At 34.0% G+C, this 23025-nt stretch overlaps 3 protein-coding genes, 1 long non-coding RNA gene and 1 pseudogene across 12 annotated transcripts; 2 read left to right on the forward strand and 3 right to left on the reverse strand.

Moving 5' to 3' along the window:
- Nucleotides 1-1761: 1761 nt before the first annotated feature.
- On the forward strand, nucleotides 1762-2982 carry LOC139895563 (uncharacterized). Of its 3 annotated transcripts, none has more exons than XM_071878269.1 (4): nucleotides 1762-2052; nucleotides 2265-2301; nucleotides 2410-2531; nucleotides 2610-2982. In XM_071878269.1, exons 1-4 carry the CDS (start codon nucleotides 1933-1935, stop codon nucleotides 2670-2672), a joined length of 342 nt encoding a protein of 113 aa, XP_071734370.1. In that variant the 5' UTR covers nucleotides 1762-1932; the 3' UTR covers nucleotides 2673-2982. The 3 variants fall into 3 exon arrangements, with proteins under 3 accessions (XP_071734370.1, XP_071734310.1, XP_071734247.1); XM_071878209.1 differs by having other exon boundaries at nucleotides 1772-2184; nucleotides 2613-2866; XM_071878146.1 differs by having other exon boundaries at nucleotides 1795-2184; nucleotides 2610-2854.
- LOC139895404 (ultraviolet-B receptor UVR8) lies at nucleotides 2632-5141 on the reverse strand. Its single transcript, XM_071878139.1, has 4 exons — nucleotides 4464-5141; nucleotides 4108-4318; nucleotides 3710-4007; nucleotides 2632-3369 (listed from the first exon to the last, which is right to left on the reverse strand). The coding sequence occupies exons 1-4, from the start codon at nucleotides 4745-4747 to the stop codon at nucleotides 2888-2890; spliced, it is 1275 nt and encodes a 424-aa protein (XP_071734240.1). The 5' UTR covers nucleotides 4748-5141; the 3' UTR covers nucleotides 2632-2887.
- Nucleotides 5142-5168: 27 nt separating this feature from the next.
- LOC139895792 (uncharacterized) lies at nucleotides 5169-9651 on the forward strand. 7 transcript variants are annotated; one of them, XM_071878558.1, is made up of 8 exons: nucleotides 5169-5318; nucleotides 5936-6089; nucleotides 6458-6704; nucleotides 7179-7208; nucleotides 7320-7403; nucleotides 7929-8078; nucleotides 8942-9082; nucleotides 9164-9651. In XM_071878558.1, exons 2-4 carry the CDS (start codon nucleotides 5937-5939, stop codon nucleotides 7184-7186), a joined length of 408 nt encoding a protein of 135 aa, XP_071734659.1. In that variant the 5' UTR covers nucleotides 5169-5318; nucleotide 5936; the 3' UTR covers nucleotides 7187-7208; nucleotides 7320-7403; nucleotides 7929-8078; nucleotides 8942-9082; nucleotides 9164-9651. The 7 variants fall into 7 exon arrangements, with proteins under 7 accessions (XP_071734659.1, XP_071734852.1, XP_071734722.1 ...); XM_071878751.1 differs by having other exon boundaries at nucleotides 8037-8078; XM_071878621.1 differs by having other exon boundaries at nucleotides 7320-8078; nucleotides 8930-9082.
- LOC139887483 (U2 spliceosomal RNA) lies at nucleotides 8162-8343 on the reverse strand (annotated as a pseudogene).
- An 8359-nt stretch (nucleotides 9652-18010) lies between the features above and the next one.
- LOC139886130 (uncharacterized) lies at nucleotides 18011-21124 on the reverse strand. The gene is made up of 4 exons (XR_011772284.1): nucleotides 20890-21124; nucleotides 20610-20771; nucleotides 20126-20197; nucleotides 18011-19904 (listed from the first exon to the last, which is right to left on the reverse strand). It is a non-coding gene; the product is annotated as an uncharacterized lncRNA (long non-coding RNA).
- Between the last annotated feature and the right edge of the window lie 1901 nt (nucleotides 21125-23025).

Below are 23025 nucleotides of genomic sequence, written 5' to 3' on the forward strand. Positions count from 1 at the left end.
GGTAGGGAAAGTCTAGCAACAATTAATCTTAGATTCAATAAGGAGTTAAACGTGTTAAACTCGCAGTCGAGTGAGCTACATTTTTACTCTTCAATAACTTTAATTCCTTCAATTGGATCACAAGCTCAAGTTTCTAAACCTGACAAATATTTGATAATTTTAAGAAAAAATACTTTACTTTTAAAAGTTTTTTATTTTTATTTTTTATTGAAAAAATTGGTCTCTATTAATATATGTAATAATTAGTCTGTAGGCATACTGCAGACGAAGCCTATTCGATCAATAATTCAATATGTTTCCTCAAACTTGAAAAACGGTTTACAAATAATAAAACGACGTTACTTTAGTAGATAAAATTGGGATATACAACGCTACCCAATCTCGTCAAGAGTAAGTTGGTTTATTTGCTAGCTTTGACTCCTTTGAGTGTTGAAGGCAAGACTAGAAATGAGATGGTTGTTTCTAAGAGTAATCAATGTGGTTACGAACATACTCGGAAACTGAGGCACGCATTACTCCAACATTTATTCACAACGACTGCCAGTTTATCCTTATCTACGACCGATCTAGTCTGCCATATCATTATATATTTTTTTTACTAGCTTATTTTTTTTCTTTTTCGAACAACGAGTCACTGACGGGGCTCTCATTGGGGTACCAACCACCCGATCATATCCATAGCACATGTCAGAAGGAAACCGCATTGAAAAAAACCTCCCTTGAGGATCGAACCTGGACGCATCACATCCGATCCACCGGATACCCGAATACCGGGGTACCACTGAGGCAATGACCCACAAGCATTGTTTAATCATTCACGAGATTTATCTTAATTAAATAACTTTGATAAGCAATACTTTTCGGGAAAAAAATATTTTGATCACTTAATGTCTTGGTTCAATAAGCGAAACTTAGAACCAAATGATTATGTTATATCTAGAAGCATTGGCTGATATTATAAGCAAATTGTTATGCTTTTTGTTACGTTAAAATGAGAACCAATGATTATCTAGAACCATTTTAACGTTAAAAGTAGTTGACGGGAGTCCTAACAGTCATTCACAACATGGTTCGATATTTTGAACTTCATTATTATTGATAGATTCACTATTTATTATTATTATTATTGAACATAGCTTGGATATATAATACAAGTAATATATACTTAAATGTATAGATGAGGTGAATTTATCAAAATTGATGTAAAATAATCTAATAAACTTTGAAAGAAGATATACAAATATTTTTCAACGCAATTATTACAAATATTTTTCAACGCAAAAATTATTTAAGGTATTTAATTGTTGAAAATCATTATCATTATGTTTCTTTCAGAAATTTCCTCATTTTTTGGGTAAAAGATGATGAAGATGTTTGTGAATGATATGTGTGCTGCTAGACTGCTCAAGAATTCATAAAGGTCAACTTAGATAATATGGTGAAATCGTGAATGTTTCAAACTTTCAATATAAGAAACAGAAAACTAGTAAAATAAAATACTATAATAAAGTAATTCTTAATGGGTCATGATTCTCACACACACTTTTTTGATCCTCACACACCAATTGAGTATTATTAAAAGAGTAAAAGGTTAAAATAGGTGTGTGAGAATCAAAAAAGTGTGTGTGAGAATCATCCTCCATTCTTAATTGTTACTCATGCAACTATAAAATATAATTATAATGAAGTAATTCTTTATTGTTAGTCATGCAACTAGTACTACTTCCATCCATCCATCCATCCATCCATCCACTTATTGTTAGTCATGCAACTAGTACTACTTCCATCCATCCATCCATCCATCCATCCATATCATATCAATTATTTATCAGTAAAGATGTTGCCCCCACATCTTTACCACATAAACTAGTGGACATAAAATAACCACAATTTGCATCATCATCTTCTTGTTTCCAACAGAAGATAAAGAAGATGGCAGCAAACCTTGTCCAAAGCTTCCATGGCGTCCACCACCACCACCAATGTTGTTGTTTCAGTTTCAACCGCCGTCCGACCACCATATCTTTGACTACTTCATATCTGAACCATTCAGTTAAGTTGTCACACAAATTTTCAGTTAAAAAAACACATAGACGTACATGTACATTCACTACGATAAATGCATCACTTGATTTAACTGAAGATAATGTAAAACAAGTTCTAGATGATGCCAGAACAACAAAGGCAAGTTTTATTGTAATACTATTCCTATTTAGTCTCAACTGATTATTAATTAATTAAATTTGCATTTTTGGTAAATGCAGTTTTCACACTTATTTGATACATCTGTTGGAATGACAGGTAACTAAAGTTGACTTGTATTTCAGTTTTAGAGTCATAGTTATTGATGGATAAACGATTATATATGTAACTTATTGAAATGAAACAAAATGTTATTGACGAAAATAGGAGTTGCAGAACTAGCTGAAGTTGACGGACCGTTTGTTAAGATCAGGCTAAAAGGTCGATTTTGGCATGAACGTTCGCTCATATTAGCCAGACTTGGAAACTATTTAAAAGAAAGGATTCCGGTAATTGCAGTTATTCGATTTCGGAAAAGTAGTTGTAATTAGAATGGTTTATCTGATGTTGAGAATGTTGTTGAACAGGAGATCTTGGAGGTGGATATCGAAGACGAGAAGCAGCTAGACGACAGCCCTGAAAATTTTTAAGGCTTAGAACTCGAAAATCATCATAGAATATAACATTTTACAAAGTTGTAACGTTCATGTATTCTTCTGATTAGATACCTAAATAACACAGCTTTTATAACTTGAACATAAAACTTTTATAATGGGCAAGTAGTAATTGGTCCCATATGTTTTCTTGGATTACAAATAAACAACAGATGATAATAATCATGATATCAGCAAAAATGCTCAGTTGGTTAACTAGTTAGGAGCAGATTATGATCAAACCCTGAGGCAACTTGCAGAACATTAGTTTGTTCTGAAAACTCGATCAACATGGGTTCAGGCTCATCTACAGAGCTGCACAAACCGAGCCGCCCATTTCTACCGCATCCCCATGTAAAAACTTCTCCATTTGAAGTGAGAGCAATCGAGTGCACACGCCCGCCTGACACTGATACCGGGTTTTCTCCAAGAAGTCCGTCCACAAGTAACGGGATGTTTGTGGGACCGTCCCTACCGAGCTGAGAATTCTGTCCCCACCCCCATGAAAAGATACCTGCTATGCTTCCACCACCCTCTGCGGGTGGGATTTGGCATATTGCAAGAGAATGACCTAACCCTGATGCAATAGAAATCGGATGCACACTTATGTCAACCGGACGAAATTCAAAATCTTGCGTTGATCTACCCAATTGCCCATATACATTGCTTCCACCACTCAGTAATGCTCCATCACCTGAAAAAAACAACCCCGCGTACATTTTCAATTTAGGAAACTTTTAAAGGTAACCAACTTTTTTTTCAATTTCTGCTTCAGGTAACCGAATTTACACTGATATTATATTCGAAGTTTCAATATACTCTATTCAGGATAATGTTACAAGTTACGCGTTTTTTAAGTCAATGCCATATCCTAGATAGATTTTTTTACATATCTTGTTTACATTTAGTTAATCGGATGAATCTTTAAATGTTACATGAACCCATAATATTTACTAAAGTTAACCTCTTTTCTGCAATTAGCAATTTCCATATTACAAACAAGATGCACGATAGTATGGTGTAACACGACTTACGTAGAAGAACCAGCGTGTGATCGAGCCCACACGACACATCAGCAACTTCAACACCTTTTAGTTCATCAATCAAACACGGTTCCCAAATAATAGGCATATCATTTTCCTTAGCCATAGCATCCAATACTACTTTTTCAGCATCTTCAAGATTCAAACCCGAAGATAAATTAGACGTTGACTCGAGTGGCGAAGCATCTGTAACTCCTCTCTTTCCTAATCTACCATCTGCAGCATAACCCCAACCGAACAACTTTCCATCTTTAGTAAGTGCAAGAGCATGCCCCCATCCAAATGCCACCTGTACATTAGAATCTACTTGAAGTTTTATCAATCAAGTGATCATTAATTCATTATCATCAATACTACCATAAGATTGGAATTCAGATTTTAAAAACCACCTTAATTATCTCTTCTTTATCAAGAATTTGTATCCTGTTAGGGAGAACAGCTTCTGTAATCCCTAGTCCGAGACCTAATTGACCGCGTTTCGATTTCCCCCAAATCCATAAGGCCCCTTTTTCATCAATGGCTGCAGATACAACACCTGATGCAAATGCAGATTTCACACCACTCAACTCATTTATTCTTTGTGGTTCACCCCATGTTTCTCTGTAACGAATTAGAATTTACATTTTCAGTCCTTCAATTATATTGAATCTACAAAATTGACCCACAGTATAAACGCTGTATAGATTATTTCCCTAAACCTACTTAAAAGTTAAAATCAAACATTTGAAACGCACCTAAAACATACCTAGGGTTATCGAGGGCACGGCCAAGTTGTGACTCAACATTCCGGCCCCATGACCAGAGGTGACCGTTAGAAGTAACGGCGAGAGAGTGGTAGTGACCGGTGGTGATGGTACAAATGTCCGGAGGTAAAGATTTGATCGGAGTTGGTTCGTAAGCGTCGGAACCGATTCCGGTTACGGAGGTAGGTAAGCCGAGAGCGCCTTGGCTACCGTCGCCGAAACTCATTACCGTGCTCATCCGTCGACGGCCGTTTAAAGATACAACGGATTTTATCAATCGAAGCATTTTTATAACGTAGTATGGTTTTTTGACGCTTTTGCCTTTTGTGACCTCTGCGCTTAGATCTTACTATATGTTTTCCAAATTTTAAATCATCTCTCTCTAATCTATCTCTTATCTTATAATAAGAAAAAAATTATGATGTTATTTTTTATTCAAAAAAACCTACGTGTCCAAATTCTAGCCTTTAGATGAAATCTTAACTTTCAATCCTAGCCATTTAAATGCATAATGACATCATTTAAGATTCTAATCAGCAGTTGATCTCCCTAATTACACTAATGACCTTAATTTGAATTGAATAATTACGTAGTTTTCATATAAATAAATTGACTTGGACTTCTTATAGGCAGTTACCAGTACAGTTTTCATATAATGAATGAACGTACCTTCACATTTCTTCTTCACACACACAGTTTTCTCACACACACATGTTCATTATTTCGCACTTCAACAATTGTTCAACATCGATCGATTAATTCAATCAGGAAACAATAATTAGGGTTCGTCGATTCGTCAGGGTTTGCACTTGAACAATCGTGGCTTCCAAATCAGGAATCATAGATTCACTTTCACTGTAAGTACCTATTTCCCCTTTTGGAGATTTTGGACCCATATACTCTGATATTTGATTAATTCTTCTTGACTATTTTAAGGAAAATCTTAATACTTTTGTGTCTAGATATAGTCAACTAGAAAAAGTAATGAATTGAATTTTTTATATGTGACAATCTTGATGGCAATTTGGCCACATATATAAATTTTAAGTTGTTTTAAAGTTTGTGGCTGTTGATGTGTCTTGACTGGAAATTGGTGCTATTTGGTGAGAATTTTGGTGTTGGTGGCATGACAAGTTTTTTTTAGGAGTTTAGGTCAGACAGTAGGCTGTTGTTATTGCCATGGGCTAATGGGTTGTTTGCAATTCCATTTATATGTATGCTTTTGTTTCTTGCACTTGCTTCATATGAATAAGAGAACTTTTTGACTTGAATTGTTTTTTTTTTTTTTTTCGTTGTGTAGTTGATTGAAAGCAGGGGTTAAATTACTCTATGCTTTAGTTTGGTATTAAAAATGTGCTTCTTACTTCCGAGAAGAATACAGTGTTATAATTTTATGATTGATAATTGCATGACAAATGTTCAGAAACTTGCTATGCAACATACTTATGTATAGACATTCTTTTGGGTGCTGCAGAATGGACCAACAAACAAAAGTGTCACCAATCTCGACTCTGCAACCAGGAGACTGGCTCAAAACAATCGAAGCAGTGGTATATAGGCGTTGGATAGCCAAAAGACCAAATACTCAAAATCCAAATGGATACAGCTGCATTCTCCTCGATACATATGTAAGTAAAATTACATATGAAAATACTCAGGTTACCAAAAATGGCGTATTTGTACAACTTCGGTTAATAGGTTTAATGTTTTGTTAACAAGTCTAGAAATAAAATTGGTTTTTGTATGTTGTTTTATGATGCTTGTATATGCCAGGGAAATAATTTGAAAATGTGATCTAAGTTTATGTTAGATAAATCATCATTGTTTTATTTTACTTATACTTTATTAACATGCTGATATTCTCTTATAAGTTTATAACTGATTGTTTTTTAACGCTATTATATATGGCTAACATATACCATAAAAAAAGAGTTGTTATAAACAAACATGAAAATGAGTAGTATGGTTTTTTAATAAATTCGTCAACAAATTACAGGGAAACGCTATCCAAGACAACACCAACTACAAGGACAAAGACCATTTTGAAAGAATGTTGCAGCCAAGCATACAGAATTTCAAACTTCATATGCAAACCCACAAAAAAATGGGACGAAACTATCTCAACTCAACGTCTCTGATATTCGGGTTGCAAACAGAATTCGAAAGCATACCAGCAAAAGGATACCTACAACACTACTTCGAATTCGAATCCTTCAACCAAGTGAAAGCCTACACAATAACAGGTAACGCTATAACTATCTAGATACTGCACATCTCAGTAAAATAATTAGACAATATGACTTTTTGCGATCTTCCAAAAAATCCACAGTTGATTACCTTTTACATGCCTCCATATATGTTTAGCAGATATTACAAAAACATATTTCCCATTTGCAGTGTCTTTATTACCATAATGATAAATTATATAGCTACTTGCTCTTTTCCATTTGTTGCGGGACTTGATTAGCTTTGTTATGTCAGATAAGCAAAGAGGCATGTATTTCGAATCAATTTCCATTCTTAAAGATTATGAGTTGTTATGTATGTTAATGTATTATTATGATTTTGTTGAAACATGTTTTGATTAGTTCAAGCTCTGATTTTGCAAGAAGTTTTGTTAAGATCTTATTCCCTCATAATTCATTTCTTAAGCCTCATATTTAAATAAACATTATTTATGTATGTTTTCTGATGTTGCTTTTCTACATATGTTTCAGATACTTGATAATCCTAGATTGAAGATGGAGGTCAGTGCATTTTATTAAAATATTCTTTCTACCTCATAATTTTCATATGTTTTAGAAAAGAAATAAAATAACATATTATTTTTTCTGATTCATTGTTTTCACTAAAAGTAGAAAGAGCAATTTTATAGAACATATAATGACGTACTGCTCATGAAAAATCAGTTCAGATCATGGGGGATGTTATTTCAACCTAAGGTACATAGCTCAAGCTGCTACATAAAATTTAATGCTTTTATATATTTGACAATAAAACTTAAATAGTTATCCAATTTTCAAATGTTGGTCGTTTTGGTGTCAAATTGGGTAATGGTTGGTTTATACATGCTTATTATGTTGTACTAAGTGTGTTGGCAAATTCTGGTGTCTTAAAAAGGATTTTTAGATGTATTTTCGTTAAGGATTGATTTTAACGCGTTTGTGTAATTTTGAGAATTTGACGTTACCATCACATTTAGAATCTGATTTCGGAACTGTGGGATGATGTTCGGTCACTCGGGTCTGCTGATGATCTGGTTCCAATTAATGCTCCATCTATGGATTTGTTTTCCCTTCCCTAGCAGTACTGGTAGCTTATTTTGTTTGTTTTCGTTCCCACCAGTATTTATGTGATTGTTGATCCGCGATTTAGTTTAATATAATGAAGTGTTTTTTTGCTTAGAAAAATGACTTTTCCATATTGCTCTTTATTTTTCAATATTGCACATGTGTCGACTCAAACAGGTTAGTGAAATGCGTTAGACCAATAGAGGTGCAAATTTGGTTAGCAAAACTATTTTTGATGTGGTGAGAATGAGGTTGTGTCAATTAAAAATCAATATAACAATGCAGCCAAAGTCAGCAGCTTGTATATGGCAATTTGGGATGCTAAAGGTCAGCCCTAATCCTTCATTATCCCTTACTCATTTGATTATTTATTTTTTTTTATTTTTTTATTTTTTTCTCTTCTTTCATTGGAGGGGTGCGCCGGCCTAGGCTGTAGTGCAACGCCAAGGCGACACCTGAAGAACCCCATTAGCAAGCTAATGTAGTGGGCTTTCCCCCATAAAAAATAAGATTAATATCGAGTGGGCCAATAGCCCACATATCAGATATTAAACTTATAAGAACAGAAATTTGATTATTTACATTATAATATAACCTGCTATCTATGTATCAATAGTAGGTTAAAATATTATTAAGTATCTATGTATAAGTTGATTATGTTTAAAGTCATTTTGAGAGAAGACTCTTTTCATCCAGTCATAATTTTGACTGTTTATGGTCAAAATGCATTTTTTGGGCAGTGTTTGACTTTTGGGTTTTGGTACACTTTTACGCTACTTCAGGGTCTGTTTAATGTCATGCAAAATACCTCATTAGTTGATTTAAGTATTATGGGTCAAAGTTAATATTTTGACATTTATAATTTTAGTGATAATTTTAGTGATAATGTATCAGTTATAGTAGCTTGGTGTCCTTAATTGCCCAAGTGCATTATGGTTGAAAGGTCACTCAAGGGTTAAAGAACATGATATGATTTTGTGCATGGGATGTACAGTACAATTTCATTTTTCTGATTGATTTAAGTTTTTTGAGTTGATCGAATGCTTACAATTAATGCTTCAAGATGAATTCTAGAGATGATGATCAGGATTTGGCTAAATATTCCCAGTAGGTTGCTTCATTTGTAAATTACTGTTTCTTTCTGGTGAATCATCTATTTCTTATTTGATGTTTTTTAGTGGTCAATGCAGGAACCAAACTCTGGAACTGAAAGTTCATCTTCTAGACTAACATCAAGGCCTAAAGCAATGTGTGTGTCCCCAAGATAAGATAGATCCAGATGAAATCGGATACCGAGGTAAACAAGTTGTTCACTATCATCTCGGCTTAAGGTCCGCACCCTTTACTTTCTATACAAGTTGTCGTTTATGGTGTTATTAGTTGTACTTGACCATTTTTTCATATGATGGCAGATGAATAAGAGGTATCAACAGTTAAAGCATCTTAAAAGAATCAGCATCAAACCACTAAGCTTAGGCTGTGTTCCTAAGTTATTAATTGAAAGGAAGTGAAATGAAGGGGAAGGAAAATAAGAAGAAATGGTGTTCCCAAGTTTGTTAATTGAAAGGAAGTGAAATGGAGGGGGAGTGAAATGTAGTGCAATTTTCCTTTGATTGATTCCTTCCAAATTGAAAGGATTCTTCATCCCTCGCTTTCATTTCATTTCATTCACTTTCCTGTAAATTGAAACTTGGGAACACACCCTTAGTGTTGAGGGTCGAGGTATGGTCAAGTACTTATAGATCAAAGTTGAGGAGGCTTAGTTTTAAAGAGGAGTGTATTTATAACTCCTACACTTGGCTCACCTATACATGTAAATTTAACATTTCATGTTGCATTTGAGGTCCTAACAGAGTGTAAGTTGTTTGCATGATTTTTCACTAATTATATATATTTGACAGGGTGCTGTATAATTATTGATGGTTGGTTTATCTTGTGGATTAACTTTATGATGATGTGATTCATATCAACTTCTGTAGTGAGCATGCTGAAATCTGTGTAAGTAACATTTGACATTTGATATTGCATTCGAGTTCTGAACAGATTGTAAGTTGTTTACATTTGTCAAGTATCATACTCATTTACTTAGTGTGTATAATGCATCTGTTTTTGATATTTGTTGATTTATTATTCACATATATTTCACTACTCCTCCCTCCGTCTCATATTAATAGTCTCGTTTTAACTATAGAAGTCTTTTTGTTTTTTAACTTTGACTTTAAATTATTATGTGTTATATAATACTTGATGAACGTTATACCACTTAAAATATATTCAAAAGTCAATCTATTGATATAAGTTTTATCAAATAATATTTAATACAAAAAATAATTTTTAAAGTCAAAGTTAAAAATAAAATACTTTAAAAATCAAAACATGACTATTAATATAGTACGGAGGAGTATTACTTATATCATTAGCATAAATAAGTTATTTAGAATATATTTTTAACATCTTGTATGATTAAATACCCGCGAATGCGCGGGCTATAAACTAGTTTCTATCATCATTTTGATTCTTACAATCCACTTTTTTTTTCATATACACGTTTGTCTTATAAAATATAAATAATGCTGGATTATAACCTTTATAATCTGTATTAAAAGGGGGTGTAAACGACCCGAACTCTCGACTGGGTATTATGATATGCAGACTGTATTTTTTAGATAAAAAGACAAAAACTAAAACGGAGAGGTTTTAAAAAAAAAACGTAAATCAGTGGATATTTAAGGGGACAATGGGACAAGCCTCGATTCTAGAAAGTTACAAACAAACCTAACATAAAACTTATCTATAACCGAGCCTCACCCACACAAATAACCTGACACGAAAGCTAACCAAATTACAAATGATGCAATCACTAAACTACTTATTGTTTATAAGACTACATATTATTGAATTATAGACCCCTTTGGATTATGGGTTCTGTGCAACTGCACATGTTGAACACCCTCAAATTCGCCTCTGACAAAGATTGAATGCCTTTTTATATGATAAGTAATAAACAATTAAATGGCTGAAAAACAAGTTTAGAAAGTATTAATTACTGCTATATTGTTATGTTCCTTATTGCATTAATTAAATACAAACAAGATTCAATTCTTTCGCAAATAATATAATATACGCTATCTCAGACTTAGTTTCTTTTATACTTTGTACAAGGATAACAATAACAATATTCAATTTTATGTATGTGATATAAAAAGGGGAAAAAAATACGTAGATATTCATTTCTCTACTCGAGAGTGTTGGTGCATAAAAGTCCCGAGTTCGTATCAACTGGTACAAGTTTAAAGTCAGACGGGCCCGACGATCGACTGTCGGCCCATATGAGTATATAAGGGAGCGTATGTATTCATTTGTGGCTAATGATCCCATAACCAAAAACCGCTCCTAGTTGTTTTCTCTCCATCAAGATCAGATCCGAAAACCCACCCAAGTCGAATAACGACTCTAGGCGTTGATCTAATCCGATCTATACGATCCGGTTCGAATAAATCGACACCCGAAAGTCAACGATTCGCTAGAACATCGATCCGAAGATCCGAATAGCTCCTACAAAGTGGTATCAGAGCGTACGGTTGTAGGATCGAATCGTTTACAGCGAATTTCGTTTTTGAGTTGTTAAAAAAAATTGAATTTTTGGGTATTTTTCAAGTTTTTGGTTCTAAAATTGAAAAACTCGATTTTTGAGTATAATTGTTCGAATTGATTCGCAATATATGTTCCTTGTAATTATACAAACACGTTCCAATTTACAGATTTCGTTTTCGATTCGTATTCATCAAGAAATCTAAGATTTTGTGTTTAAAAAAAAGTCAATTTTTCTTCAATTCGTTTTCATAGATCGGTGTTTATTTCGAAAATCTAAAATTGCAGAAGTGTTAGAAATCGTTTATTACCTCTATCTGCAAGTTTTCAGGTATTAATTCCATGTTTTGAGTCATCTCCGCCGTTCGATCACCGCGAGCCACCACCCACCGCCGCCGGAATCTGCAAAAATCACCAAGAACACCCCGTTTTCTCCCTCGGCCGATCGTCTCACTCCCTCGGCCGATCATCTCACTCCCTCGACCGAATTAGAGAGACCCTCGGCCGATTGTCTTAAATTCAAAATTTCTAAAATTGTAACGAATTGCTGCAGGATTTTTGACTGATAGCTTCTGTTAATTGAATGTAACTATACTCTAAGGACCATTGATCGATTGGGATTCTGGATTTTAAGAGAAAATAATAATAATAATAATAATAATAATAAAATTGCAGGTTACGTATTCTTTCTGTTCGTCATTTTGTAGAAGAAGACTACTGTTTAGTATAGTTTAAAAGCATTAAGTTTCAGGTTATAACAGAAAATTAAATTGGTTAGGTGGTTAAGTCTCAAGAGTGTAAACAGATAGTCACGAGTTCAATTCTTGCTTCCAGCATTTTTTTTTTGATTATTTTGTTGATAACTGCTGTAGCAGCCCATCTGTCTATCTGTCAAGGCCCAAATTAATTTGGACCACATCATTTGCATGTCCAACATCAGTGAAGGCCCAAGCCGATTTTTAATCAGTTTCTTTGTGTTGATTTCAAATTTAGTGTCCCATTTTGATCGGAAAATAAAACTTTGACCAGTTTTCAGAATTTCGCGAATTTTTCTTGATATTTAGATTTTATCAGGTTTTCACGGAAAAACTTGATACGCTTATAGAATTGACTCCGATAGTCGATTTTTGACCCTTTTTATCGGTATTTCGCGCGATTTTTATCAGACTTTGAGCATTTAAAAGGTTCTATTTGCTTTAATTGCCAATAAGATTGAAGATCTTGTGTTGTCTACGGAGAGCATTGAACATGCAGTTGCAAGATATCAATATTTTGTGTATAACTTGAAGAACAATAATTATGGTGTTTTTAACCTCCTCGAGACGTTATACCTAGATCTCTCTTTAAGTTTCTTTGTTGACAAGTTGAGGGAGAAAGAAAAGAAAGATATGAAACACTGTGATTCTGCTACTGAGTTTAAAAATTCGGCTAGGGATGAAGAGCCGATTGAGAATGCTGTTGACGAGGAATTCATGGCCAACACGTCAAGCAATGATAAGGTACACACTAATTCTACTTCTGTATGTTCTAAATGTATTGATTTTGAGCAGGAAATTGATAGACTTGAATGTGTAGTTTCTAAGCTTAATGAGATACCTGTTACTTGTGAAACATGTCCTAAACTTAGACTTGAACTTAAGAATTTGAGTTTAGAGAATCAGACAAATAAGAAAAACTATGATGATGCCCTTTTCTATCTTAATAAGCAGAAAGAATATGTTGATGTCATGAAGTCCTTAGAGAATCAGGTAGGTCACTTAAAATCAACTATTGTAGATGATGAAAAAGTGATTAATCTGTATTTGGGCCAGATAGAAACACTTAAGGCAGAAAAGGATTCATTTAAGTTAAAATATGAGTCTGAAAAGGCTAGGATTGATAATTGGCAAAGAATGTCATACGTGACACAAACTTTTAATCATCCTAAGAAGCAAGGTTTAGGTTATGATCAGGTTGCCCCACCGCTTATGAATGAGTATGTTAACAAGCCTGTTGAGAAGTTAAGGATACAATTGTAGAACCGACGTATGGTAAGCCTAAGGAAACACCAGTTAAGAGTACTAGTAAGGTTGTTGAGAGTAAGAAACCTGTAGAAGTTGTCTATGAGACAGAGTCCGATACTGATATCGACGCTGAGAAGGACAGCAAACCATTTCGACTTGTGACTAAACCCATCACCATTTTGAAAAATCCTGAAAATGCTCGTAGGGTTAGTGCTAGTAAGAAACCAAAATCAAGAAAAGTTGAGAAGTCTAGGAATCTTAAGGAGAAGCTTGTGTTTCAAACACCTGTTAAGTATGAGAAACGACTGAACTTAGAAAAGGAGTATGTTCTTACTCCACCACCTGAAGAACTTATTAAGAGTGAGGGTCATAAGACTAGCAGTGTGCCTAAGTTTGTTGACGCAGTTCTTTCTAATGATGAGACAGTTAAGGAGATTGTGTCAAAACCTGTTGATAGACCTGAGTTAAAACTAAGAAGAGCTACTAAATCCAAGTCCTCTAAGTCTAAATCAAAATCCAAGGTTAAGTCTGATCACAATCTAGTGGCCAAGCCTGTTACTGAGGAAGGAGACCTAGAATACAAGACTATCCTTGGGGTCCCCATCAAGACTCCGAATGTCGAAAATAGGTACATACCTCCACATAGACGGAATGTGAGTCACGAATGTAGACTTGACAAGAGAGCAGGTCATTACTCGGGTAAATTTGCTGACCGTAGAACATGTTTTGATTGCGGAGAATTAGTACATGTTGCATGGTATTGTCCAAAGAGGTCTCGTACACCATATAGGAAGGTTGACCTGAACCAAACGTTTAATGAAAATTTCTCTAGGTCAAAATGGAAGAACAACAGATTTTTCAAGAATCATTCTGCCTCTCCTATTAAGAAATGTGCTACTACTCCAACTTTCAGGACTTCCACACCTCCTAACTTTGACTCGGCAATTGCTTATCATAAACAGTCGCCATCTAAGCGTCAGTTTGGAAAGCTAAGTCTGATGGAGGTTGTAGTTCAAGTGGTGATGATGTGATTACGACATCGTCGGGATCCACAGGAAAATGGGTGGATCTTCAAGTTATTGGTGTCGACGGGAAACCCACTGCCATTCGGGCTTGGGTTCCCACTTTGAACTAATTTTGTTTTTGAGCTTTGTGCAGGTCGCCAAGTTTGTTTAACCTTGTTGATAGTACCTGGATTGTTGACAATGGGGCGGTCCAGCACATAACTTCCCAGGAGAATGGCTTGTATATACTTCAGTATGCAACCCGAAATGAAATGTATGTTGGTGGCTTCTACACAATTCAGTGTAGAATGCGTTGAGTAACGTAATTTGGTGTCAAAAATCAGTCTGATATCGTCCCAGAAACGAAACGTCAAATGAGTAACCAACTCTTTTCATGTTTTCTTTATTATATTTGTTTAAATTTGCATGTTAGGCAGTTTAAATTTCTGCATTGTATTTTATTTTCGAATTGCATAAAATCCAAAAGCCAAAAACATTTTCGGTTTTAGTATTTTAGGTGGAGAAAATGGCCACATCCGAAAATACAAAAAAATGATAAAATGAAAAACACAAAAAAAATAGAAAATCAAAAAATGAGTTGCTTGATCAACATGTTGGGGAGATGACTGTATTACTGAACTTGCATGTTTATCGTTTGGCTTGTATCATAAGTAGTATAGATTAAATCAGTGATTATTCATATCAAGTACTATTAAGCCTTATGACTCAATCATAGAATGAGATGATCACACTCATAATCATGTAAATATCTTGATGAGGAAATTATAGAAAGATTTACAGCGGTTGAACGGTAGTCACCTAATTATCACGTGTGCATATTCTAGAAATAATTGTTCAGGAAATCAACAGAAGGTGAAGGTATTCCCTATTGAGATTTATACTAGACATATTTGGCGATGAATATCCCCAAGCAATAATCAAAATTTGCTCTGCCATTGAGTCTAACGACTAATTGGGATATTCATGTGATCAATACAAGGTGAGGATATGTTGTACAGATATTGTATATCAAATTCTATCGGCTCGTAATGCTTGAATCTAAACATAGAAAGGTTAGCTTACATAGAGGTAAATATAATTCGAAAATAATGTCTAAAAGTATATCCGACCATCACGGGCCATCCTTGTCTTTAAGGGAGAACACCTATGAATGCTTTGAGCATCTAAAGTAATTATGAAGTCAACGAGCATCTGCATAAAGTTCAAGTCAAGTTTCAACAAGATGAAAACAATATTCAAATGTTCAAAGATGAAGTATTCAAGTCAAAATCAATCAAGAAGAAATATAATGAGGAGAGTCCCATAATTAAAGAAGATATGTGCTCAAATCTCAAATCATTCATAGTGTGCCGCTCTCGCGTGGCTTGGATTGTTGATCCAGGGGTTCACATTGAACTGCCGAGCATCTTTGTGTCTGTGATATACGATATACCCATTAAGACAAGAAGCGAGAAATATATTTACAGATATGTACTCTAAGTTATGCTATTACAGATGAAAAGCATGGGGTTTATAGCGTTTGTGTATGCACATCTCAGAATATTCAAAATACTATGAGATCTACCCGAGCCATCTAAATCGAAGGTATAGGTTGAGGTAGAAGCCCAAGGCTGATAGGAATATTCAAAATACTGTGAGAGTACCTCCTGATCAATTAGATCAAAAGTATGTGCTATTGATAACGGACAGCGTCTGGACTTTAGTGCTCAATTGACTACTTGATACATCGTGCGATCTCAAATGAGGACTAATTCTACGATCTAATCTAACATAGCAATATGTTAATGTACTTAATCAACGTGATCGTCAAAATGTCTATGAGGAAAGAATATGAAAGCTTAATGTGACTTGATATCTATAATCAGAGTTTTAATCTGTAGGTACTTAATCTTAAGAATTGAACAATGATAAATTGCTACTATAGTTTAGTATTGATTCCATGTTAAGATCAACATCTCACAAAAATATGTGATTTTGTTTATGTTAAAATGCATGTTAGTATTTTAGTGTAATTGCATCTGCTTTTCATACATGCATTCATACTATGAAAAATACAAAAATATTTTTAATGTTTTTGCATAAAATTTATAAAATACAAAAATATTTTCTCTTTTATTTATTTTCTGGTTATCTCTGGTTATTCATGTGAATTCAAATTGACGTATCAGACTGTAGCTAAAGGTTTGTTTGAAAAGTTAAAGTGTTTTGAAAATGTTTAAACAATTTATTTGAATGTTTGTGAAGAATGTTGTGTCAAAATGGTTAAACCAGTGTGTGTTTGAGATAAATGTTTTATATGACCAACATTTTGTTAAAGTTGATATACGTACGAGCCATGTTAACTGCAAGAAGAAGTTAAAGTTGGAGCTTCTGAAGTTCTGATGAAAGTGAAGGAATGGCGTACGTGATAGAAAGGAATGAAGCTGCTTAATTGATCGTCTCGCATATTCTAAATGTTTATGATTGTAAAGAAACGAGAGATTGATTATGTCTAACGTGCTCATGTCTATATATGTCATTGTGCTTTGTGATGTTTACATGTGCAGGTTATGAAGCTTTAGAAAGAAATAGAAGTTACTGTGGGATAATTAGAATCGTCTGATTATTTATGGGCCAGACAATGTCAAATCTTAAAATTCCGCTGCTTCTATGAAGATTTGAAGAGAATGAAGAACCTGAAGTCACAATAGTCATAAGTTAGGGTTAATCTGGTGACCGGTGTGCTTTTAAGATTGCTGAGAATAAGTCTCCGAGTATCGACAGAGATTTTTCTTAAAGGTTCAAGTAATCGTATTTCATGATGATTGTATCGGCTTGCGATTATCATTGGAATATGACGAAGATAAAGATGAAGAGAGAATATATGTGTCAGTTAAGGGAGTTTATTGGTGCATAAGGGAAAGTCTCGTGAAATTAAATGTAAAGCCACATTCGAGGGGGAGTATGTTGACCCTCAAGGTAGTTTGTTGGTGTACAAATCTGAGTAAAGAAGGAATGTTGATCGAACTAGGTCCTAGGGGGAGTATGTTGGCGCATAAAAGTCCCGAGTTCGTATCAACCGGTACAAGTTTAAAGTCAGACGGGCCCGACGATCGACTGTCGGCCCATATGAGTATATAAGGGAGCGTATGTATTCATTTGTGGCTAATGATCCCATAACCAAAAACCGCTCCTAGTTGTTTTCTCTCCATCAAGATCAGATCCGAAAACCCACCCAAGTCGAATAACGACTCTAGGCGTTGATCTAATCCGATCTATACGATCCGGTTCGAATAAATCGACACCCGAAAGTCAACGATTCGCTAGAACATCGATCCGAAGATCCGAATAGCTCCTACAGAGAGTAAAGAGGGTCGTTCTTCTATCATAAGTAAAAAAAAAAAAGTCACATAACTATACGTGAATCTGCTTCAAGAATATTAGGGGTTGATTTCAATTTGCAAATATTAATATTACTAGTGAAATGACCCGTGAAACCACGGGTTTGTTGAAGGAAAACATTTAAAAATACTATGGAGTAATTAAAGTATTGCTATAAACATTATCATTGAAATATTAAAAATAAAATAGTACTAACATGATACAAATATCACTGCTAGAATCAACAATAGTAATTGTCGTATACATTAGTAACATTTCCTAGTTTTATAAATTGAATTAATACATAAAGATTTCACTTTGCTATGGTTGAAGATTAATACAGTAAACATTATATTTTGCTATAATAATGATGGTGTGAAATAGGACCATGTAACATCACATACATATACCCTTACAGATCATTATACTAACACAATAACACCCATACTAAATGTAATATGTACAAAACATATACGGAGTATAACACATTATCATAGCCCCTAAACACTTGCATCTCATATGTAATTATTAACCCATTTGTAAAGACAGATCCAAAAAATTCATAACATTCCAATTCACTATTCAACCCACTACACATTTGCATACCCTTATGAATAATCGGCCCAGGTTTAAAAGAAAATACCAATTATAGCCTAACATAGGTGCAGCTTATTTATATACCATGAATGGTGAAAGCAACTAAACTATACTTGATCAATAGCGACATTAAAATAAGTCATACATACCTGATGAAGACCTTTTAGCTCTGCTTGTCAACTTGAAACCAGGAACCCTAACGATGAAATTTTATGGGTCTTGCCATGAATATCTCGGTCTTGCCGTAAATCTGTCCAAGTGAATCTGGATCTTGCCAAGGGTCCTTGTATAAATTGAAAATCTCTCTCTTTTTTTTAATAAAGATGGAGATGGAGATGATGGTTAAAGAAGATCAGTCCAATCCTGCATCAATATAAAAGCGAAGAAGAAAAAGAATTACTCATAAAAAAAAATTATAAGACTCAAAAAGTTATTTTTTGTTTACAATCTCAAAGAAGCTAAAAAACAAAATCAAACCTCATATTGAAAAATCCATTTTAGTACCTATACAACCCAAAAGAATTGACCGAAAGGAAAATTCAACATGCCAAATACATCTTATCTGTAATCTTCTTGCAGTAAAACAATCACATTTGAATATGAAGAAATAAGACTGAACAAAACTAAAATAGGGAGTAATTAATAGACTGTCGAATAATAAATCGAAGACAAAGAAGTAAGTATAAACTAAACATGAAGAAAGATTCACCTTCAACTAAACAATAGTATCAGTATAACCTGTTCTGCAACTCTTTGTAGTGTAAACATCTTATAATGAGATAAGACATACCACATACCAGATCTAACGTGGCATGACATGCATTCAAAGTGAATCAAATGACCATGTTGACTTAGTAATGGCAATACCAATCAAAGTAGATTAATTCACAACAACAACGCTATATTTGGTCTATAGGAAAATGAATGGGTCCATATTGCTACGTTGAAAAAACCCCAAGAAATTATGAGATTGAAAAACCATAGAGATCTGCATTCAGGGACTTAACTGCATGATAATTACACTACATAAGATCTCAAAAAATAAAACTCAATATTTACCCAAAAAATCCTTTTATCAGAAAAAAATATTACCTGTAAAAAGATCTATCCATAGCTCCACTCCTTTACACATTCATCATTAAGGTTGTTTGAAGTACTCTTTTATGCAGTCACGGTAACTATTTCAACTAATGATAATAAGACATCATAATTTACTGAATGAATAGATGTAAAACTCACTGAAAGAGTAGCTGATGATGCCGTATCCATTAGATGGTCACTTGGTCTTGCTCCAGTTGTACCACTTGTGTTAGTCTTGAATATCCAAAGCTTACATGAACCATCAATGAAATGAGGATATGAAAACTTGAATACGTGTCAAAATACAAAGATTAGACAATACTTTAATCAGAGGTTACACAATTTAGACAAATCAGCCTGTATAATGCTCACAAACGATGTTCCAGTTTCACGGGCAAAAAGTTAAATGTGTCATCATCAAAATTTGATCTTGTATCTTCTCAAAGTAAACCATAAAACTATTATTATATCATCAACAATTCTAACCTCAGCAAGCCCTGCATCATATTCAACAACATAAATTTAAACAAATCATTTACTAAGAATTCACTTAAATTTGAGATCTGAGTTTACATCTAGCTAATAAACTAAACTATACCAACTTGCGAGTTGTATCAGAAACATGTTACAAATATATGCATATAAAGAAGATGAATATACAATTAAAGAGAAATAATAAATCAATGGTTATTGTTTCAAGCACAAAATGTTGTTGTACCTTAACAACAACCAAATCCCCAATTTTATGACCATCTTCCTCACTGCAATGGTAACAACCCGGATCCATAACCTGTAAAAAGTTAAGTTGAAGAAACATAAAGAATATTACATATCCAAAACCCATTTCAAGTGTGACTAATGTGTGTAAGCACTTACACTTTTTTACCCTTTTCACTTTGACATTTCAACAAACATATTGTGTGCATCACATATTATGATATATCAAATGTAAATCGAACAGATCTTTAACAAAAAATTATAATTCTTGTTTTAATACCGAGTTTCAACCTGCAATATATGCATCATCACAGTGATGTCATCAATGTTACTACTTTAACTTATCAAACAAAACTAATAACAATGTCAGATTAGAAAGATTAAAACAATATTTGTACGATTAAATAAACAATATTACTAAACTATAAAATTGTATATCAAAGACCTGAATTTAAATATAAAACTTAATTAATCAATGTTATTACCTTATGAATTCTCATCTGCTTCATTTTTTAGTGTCGCCATCCATGGAACTTTGATGACGATCATCATAAGATCATTGCTCTGCTCAATGTCTGAAATCTGGTTCTATGTATGCTTACTTGTAACTTCCATGACTGTCTCGGTAGTTTATTAATTTGTCCAATCTAATGATTAAATCAAACATAAACAATCGTTTAAATTGAAGTTAAATAAAATAAAATAAACAAAACAGAAACATATAGGTGCGATACATACAAATAATGAGATGTTTGGATATTTAACCTGGATTTAGCATGCAAAAAGTTTCTTTTGGATGTGCAGATCTCGCACAAATCCCATGAACCTTTTGATTCAGACGAACAATACAAACAGATAAGAAGATTTAACATTCATATACGGTAGATTATTTATACGTTCATGTAGAACAATACAACTAAACTGATGATCTGATTTATGTAACTGTGGAGATACGATGATCGATTATGTTGACAATTAGGGTTTATAGTTTTACACAATATATATTGATTAGGTTAGAGATATGGCGTTTGATTCTGTATTTTTTATTTATAGGGTGCCGTGCTTTTGAGTGTATAATACAATCATTAATTTATTTTAATTATAAAATAAATAGATTAATGACATCATCAAGATGGCTTAAATTTTTTTATTTTTATTTTTGATTTTTTCTTAACAAAGAAAATAGCCTAATAATTACATCATCATTTTAGGATTTTAATAGAAACTATAGATTATAGCGATACTTAAACTATGATCGATTTTTCCATTTATATATCTTATCGTTTTTTTCATCATATTTTCTAAAGTATTGTATACATCTAACGAAACTTATTTATTTGTGTAGTTTTTTTTTTTTTTTTTTTTAAAGATCAAACTATTATTAAAAAATGAAAGGTACAGATACACGAATTAGATAATTACAACAGGATTTCGAGCTCAACGAGCGAAAATGACCGAACGCTATAAACTATACAGGGACACGAAAGAAGAGCAGGAAAAAATCCAAATCCATTATTATAGCCAAAGAAGAGATGTCACTTGTACGGCCAAGCTGAGGCGATGACGTTTTACAGTGCTGGCACTTCAGCGACAAAGTAAACCAGACCACCCCAATTAATCTCAACTAAGGCCATTTCAAATGGAAATGGATGAAAAAAAAACCTACTCGTTAACCGATCCCCTCTTTTGGAGATTTGACGAAATCAGCTAGTAGTGGGTTCACTAGCCATTGCAATCAATCAAGATTGAATTTCTTCCCACGACAACTAAACCATTCGAAACTTTTGACTTGAATATCCGAAATGATTTTAGGAACACATGAGCTCGATTTACCAAAAACGATATCGTTGCGGTTTTTCCAAATATAGTAGCTTGTAATCCAAACAATAGCTTGCCATATGTCGGCACCCAAAAGAGATTTGAAGTTATGATTTTTAGCCACTGAAAGGTCAGAAAGAGATGATATATTTAATTGATCTAGATTCCACCACTGTAAGATCCTGTTTTCTCTGATGCTTTGGACGCCGTCCAAAATGGTGGGACGCCGTCCCGTTGTAAAGGGCTGGACGCCGTCCAGAAATCTGGATGCCGTCCAGAATAGCTGGCAGGCCAGCTGCCTTGTTTTTAGATATTTAAAGTGGGTATTTTGGTAATTTCACTTAGGGTCCGAATTTAAAGCCCTAGATCAGTTTTGGAGCTTCATTTACTCCATTTACAACCACCAGACTTCATCCACTTCAATTCTAGAGAGAGAGTGTGTTTTAAGTGTGAAAAAGCTCAAATAGAAGAGGAAGAAGCTTGTTTCGGGTTAGAGCTCGAGCATTAAAGTTGTTCATCTCCTCACTAGCTACTTTTTGATTGTGGTGGTAAGTCCTAAACTTGATTTCCTTAGTTTAATGTGTTTAAGGGTTAGGGTTTGGGCTAGTGATGAACATAAAACCTATTTGTTAGTGATTTGGTGGTTTTTGGGTAAGTTTGAGTCTTGAGGGCTGAAGGATGACTAACCTAGGGTTTTGAAATGTTAAATGTGTTTATGAGTCTTAAATTGATTAGTTAACCATTAGCACACCTAGATGTTATGTAAATGGGTGCTATTTGAGTATGTGGTGACCCGAATGGGTGTGGAAACCTCGAATGGGTAAAACGGGTCTATGATGACCTAAGTTGTCTTGTTAATGTGAAAATGAGATAACATTGTGATTATATGTGCATTAAGACCATAAATGGCTAGGGTTAGGGTTTTTGGTGAATTGACCCAATATTAGGGTTAAGTGTGCAAATGGGTCGGAATTGCACCATGGGTCAAAATGACCTAAGAATGGTGAGTGAGTTGGTTGGCCAACTTGAATGAATGATTGATATATGCGCATAATGTAATAGGTACGTTACCTTGAAGCCGCG

The sequence above is a fragment of the Rutidosis leptorrhynchoides genome, chromosome 1 (genome assembly GCF_046630445.1).
Source record: "Rutidosis leptorrhynchoides isolate AG116_Rl617_1_P2 chromosome 1, CSIRO_AGI_Rlap_v1, whole genome shotgun sequence".
NCBI classification, from domain to species: domain Eukaryota; kingdom Viridiplantae; phylum Streptophyta; class Magnoliopsida; order Asterales; family Asteraceae; genus Rutidosis; species Rutidosis leptorrhynchoides.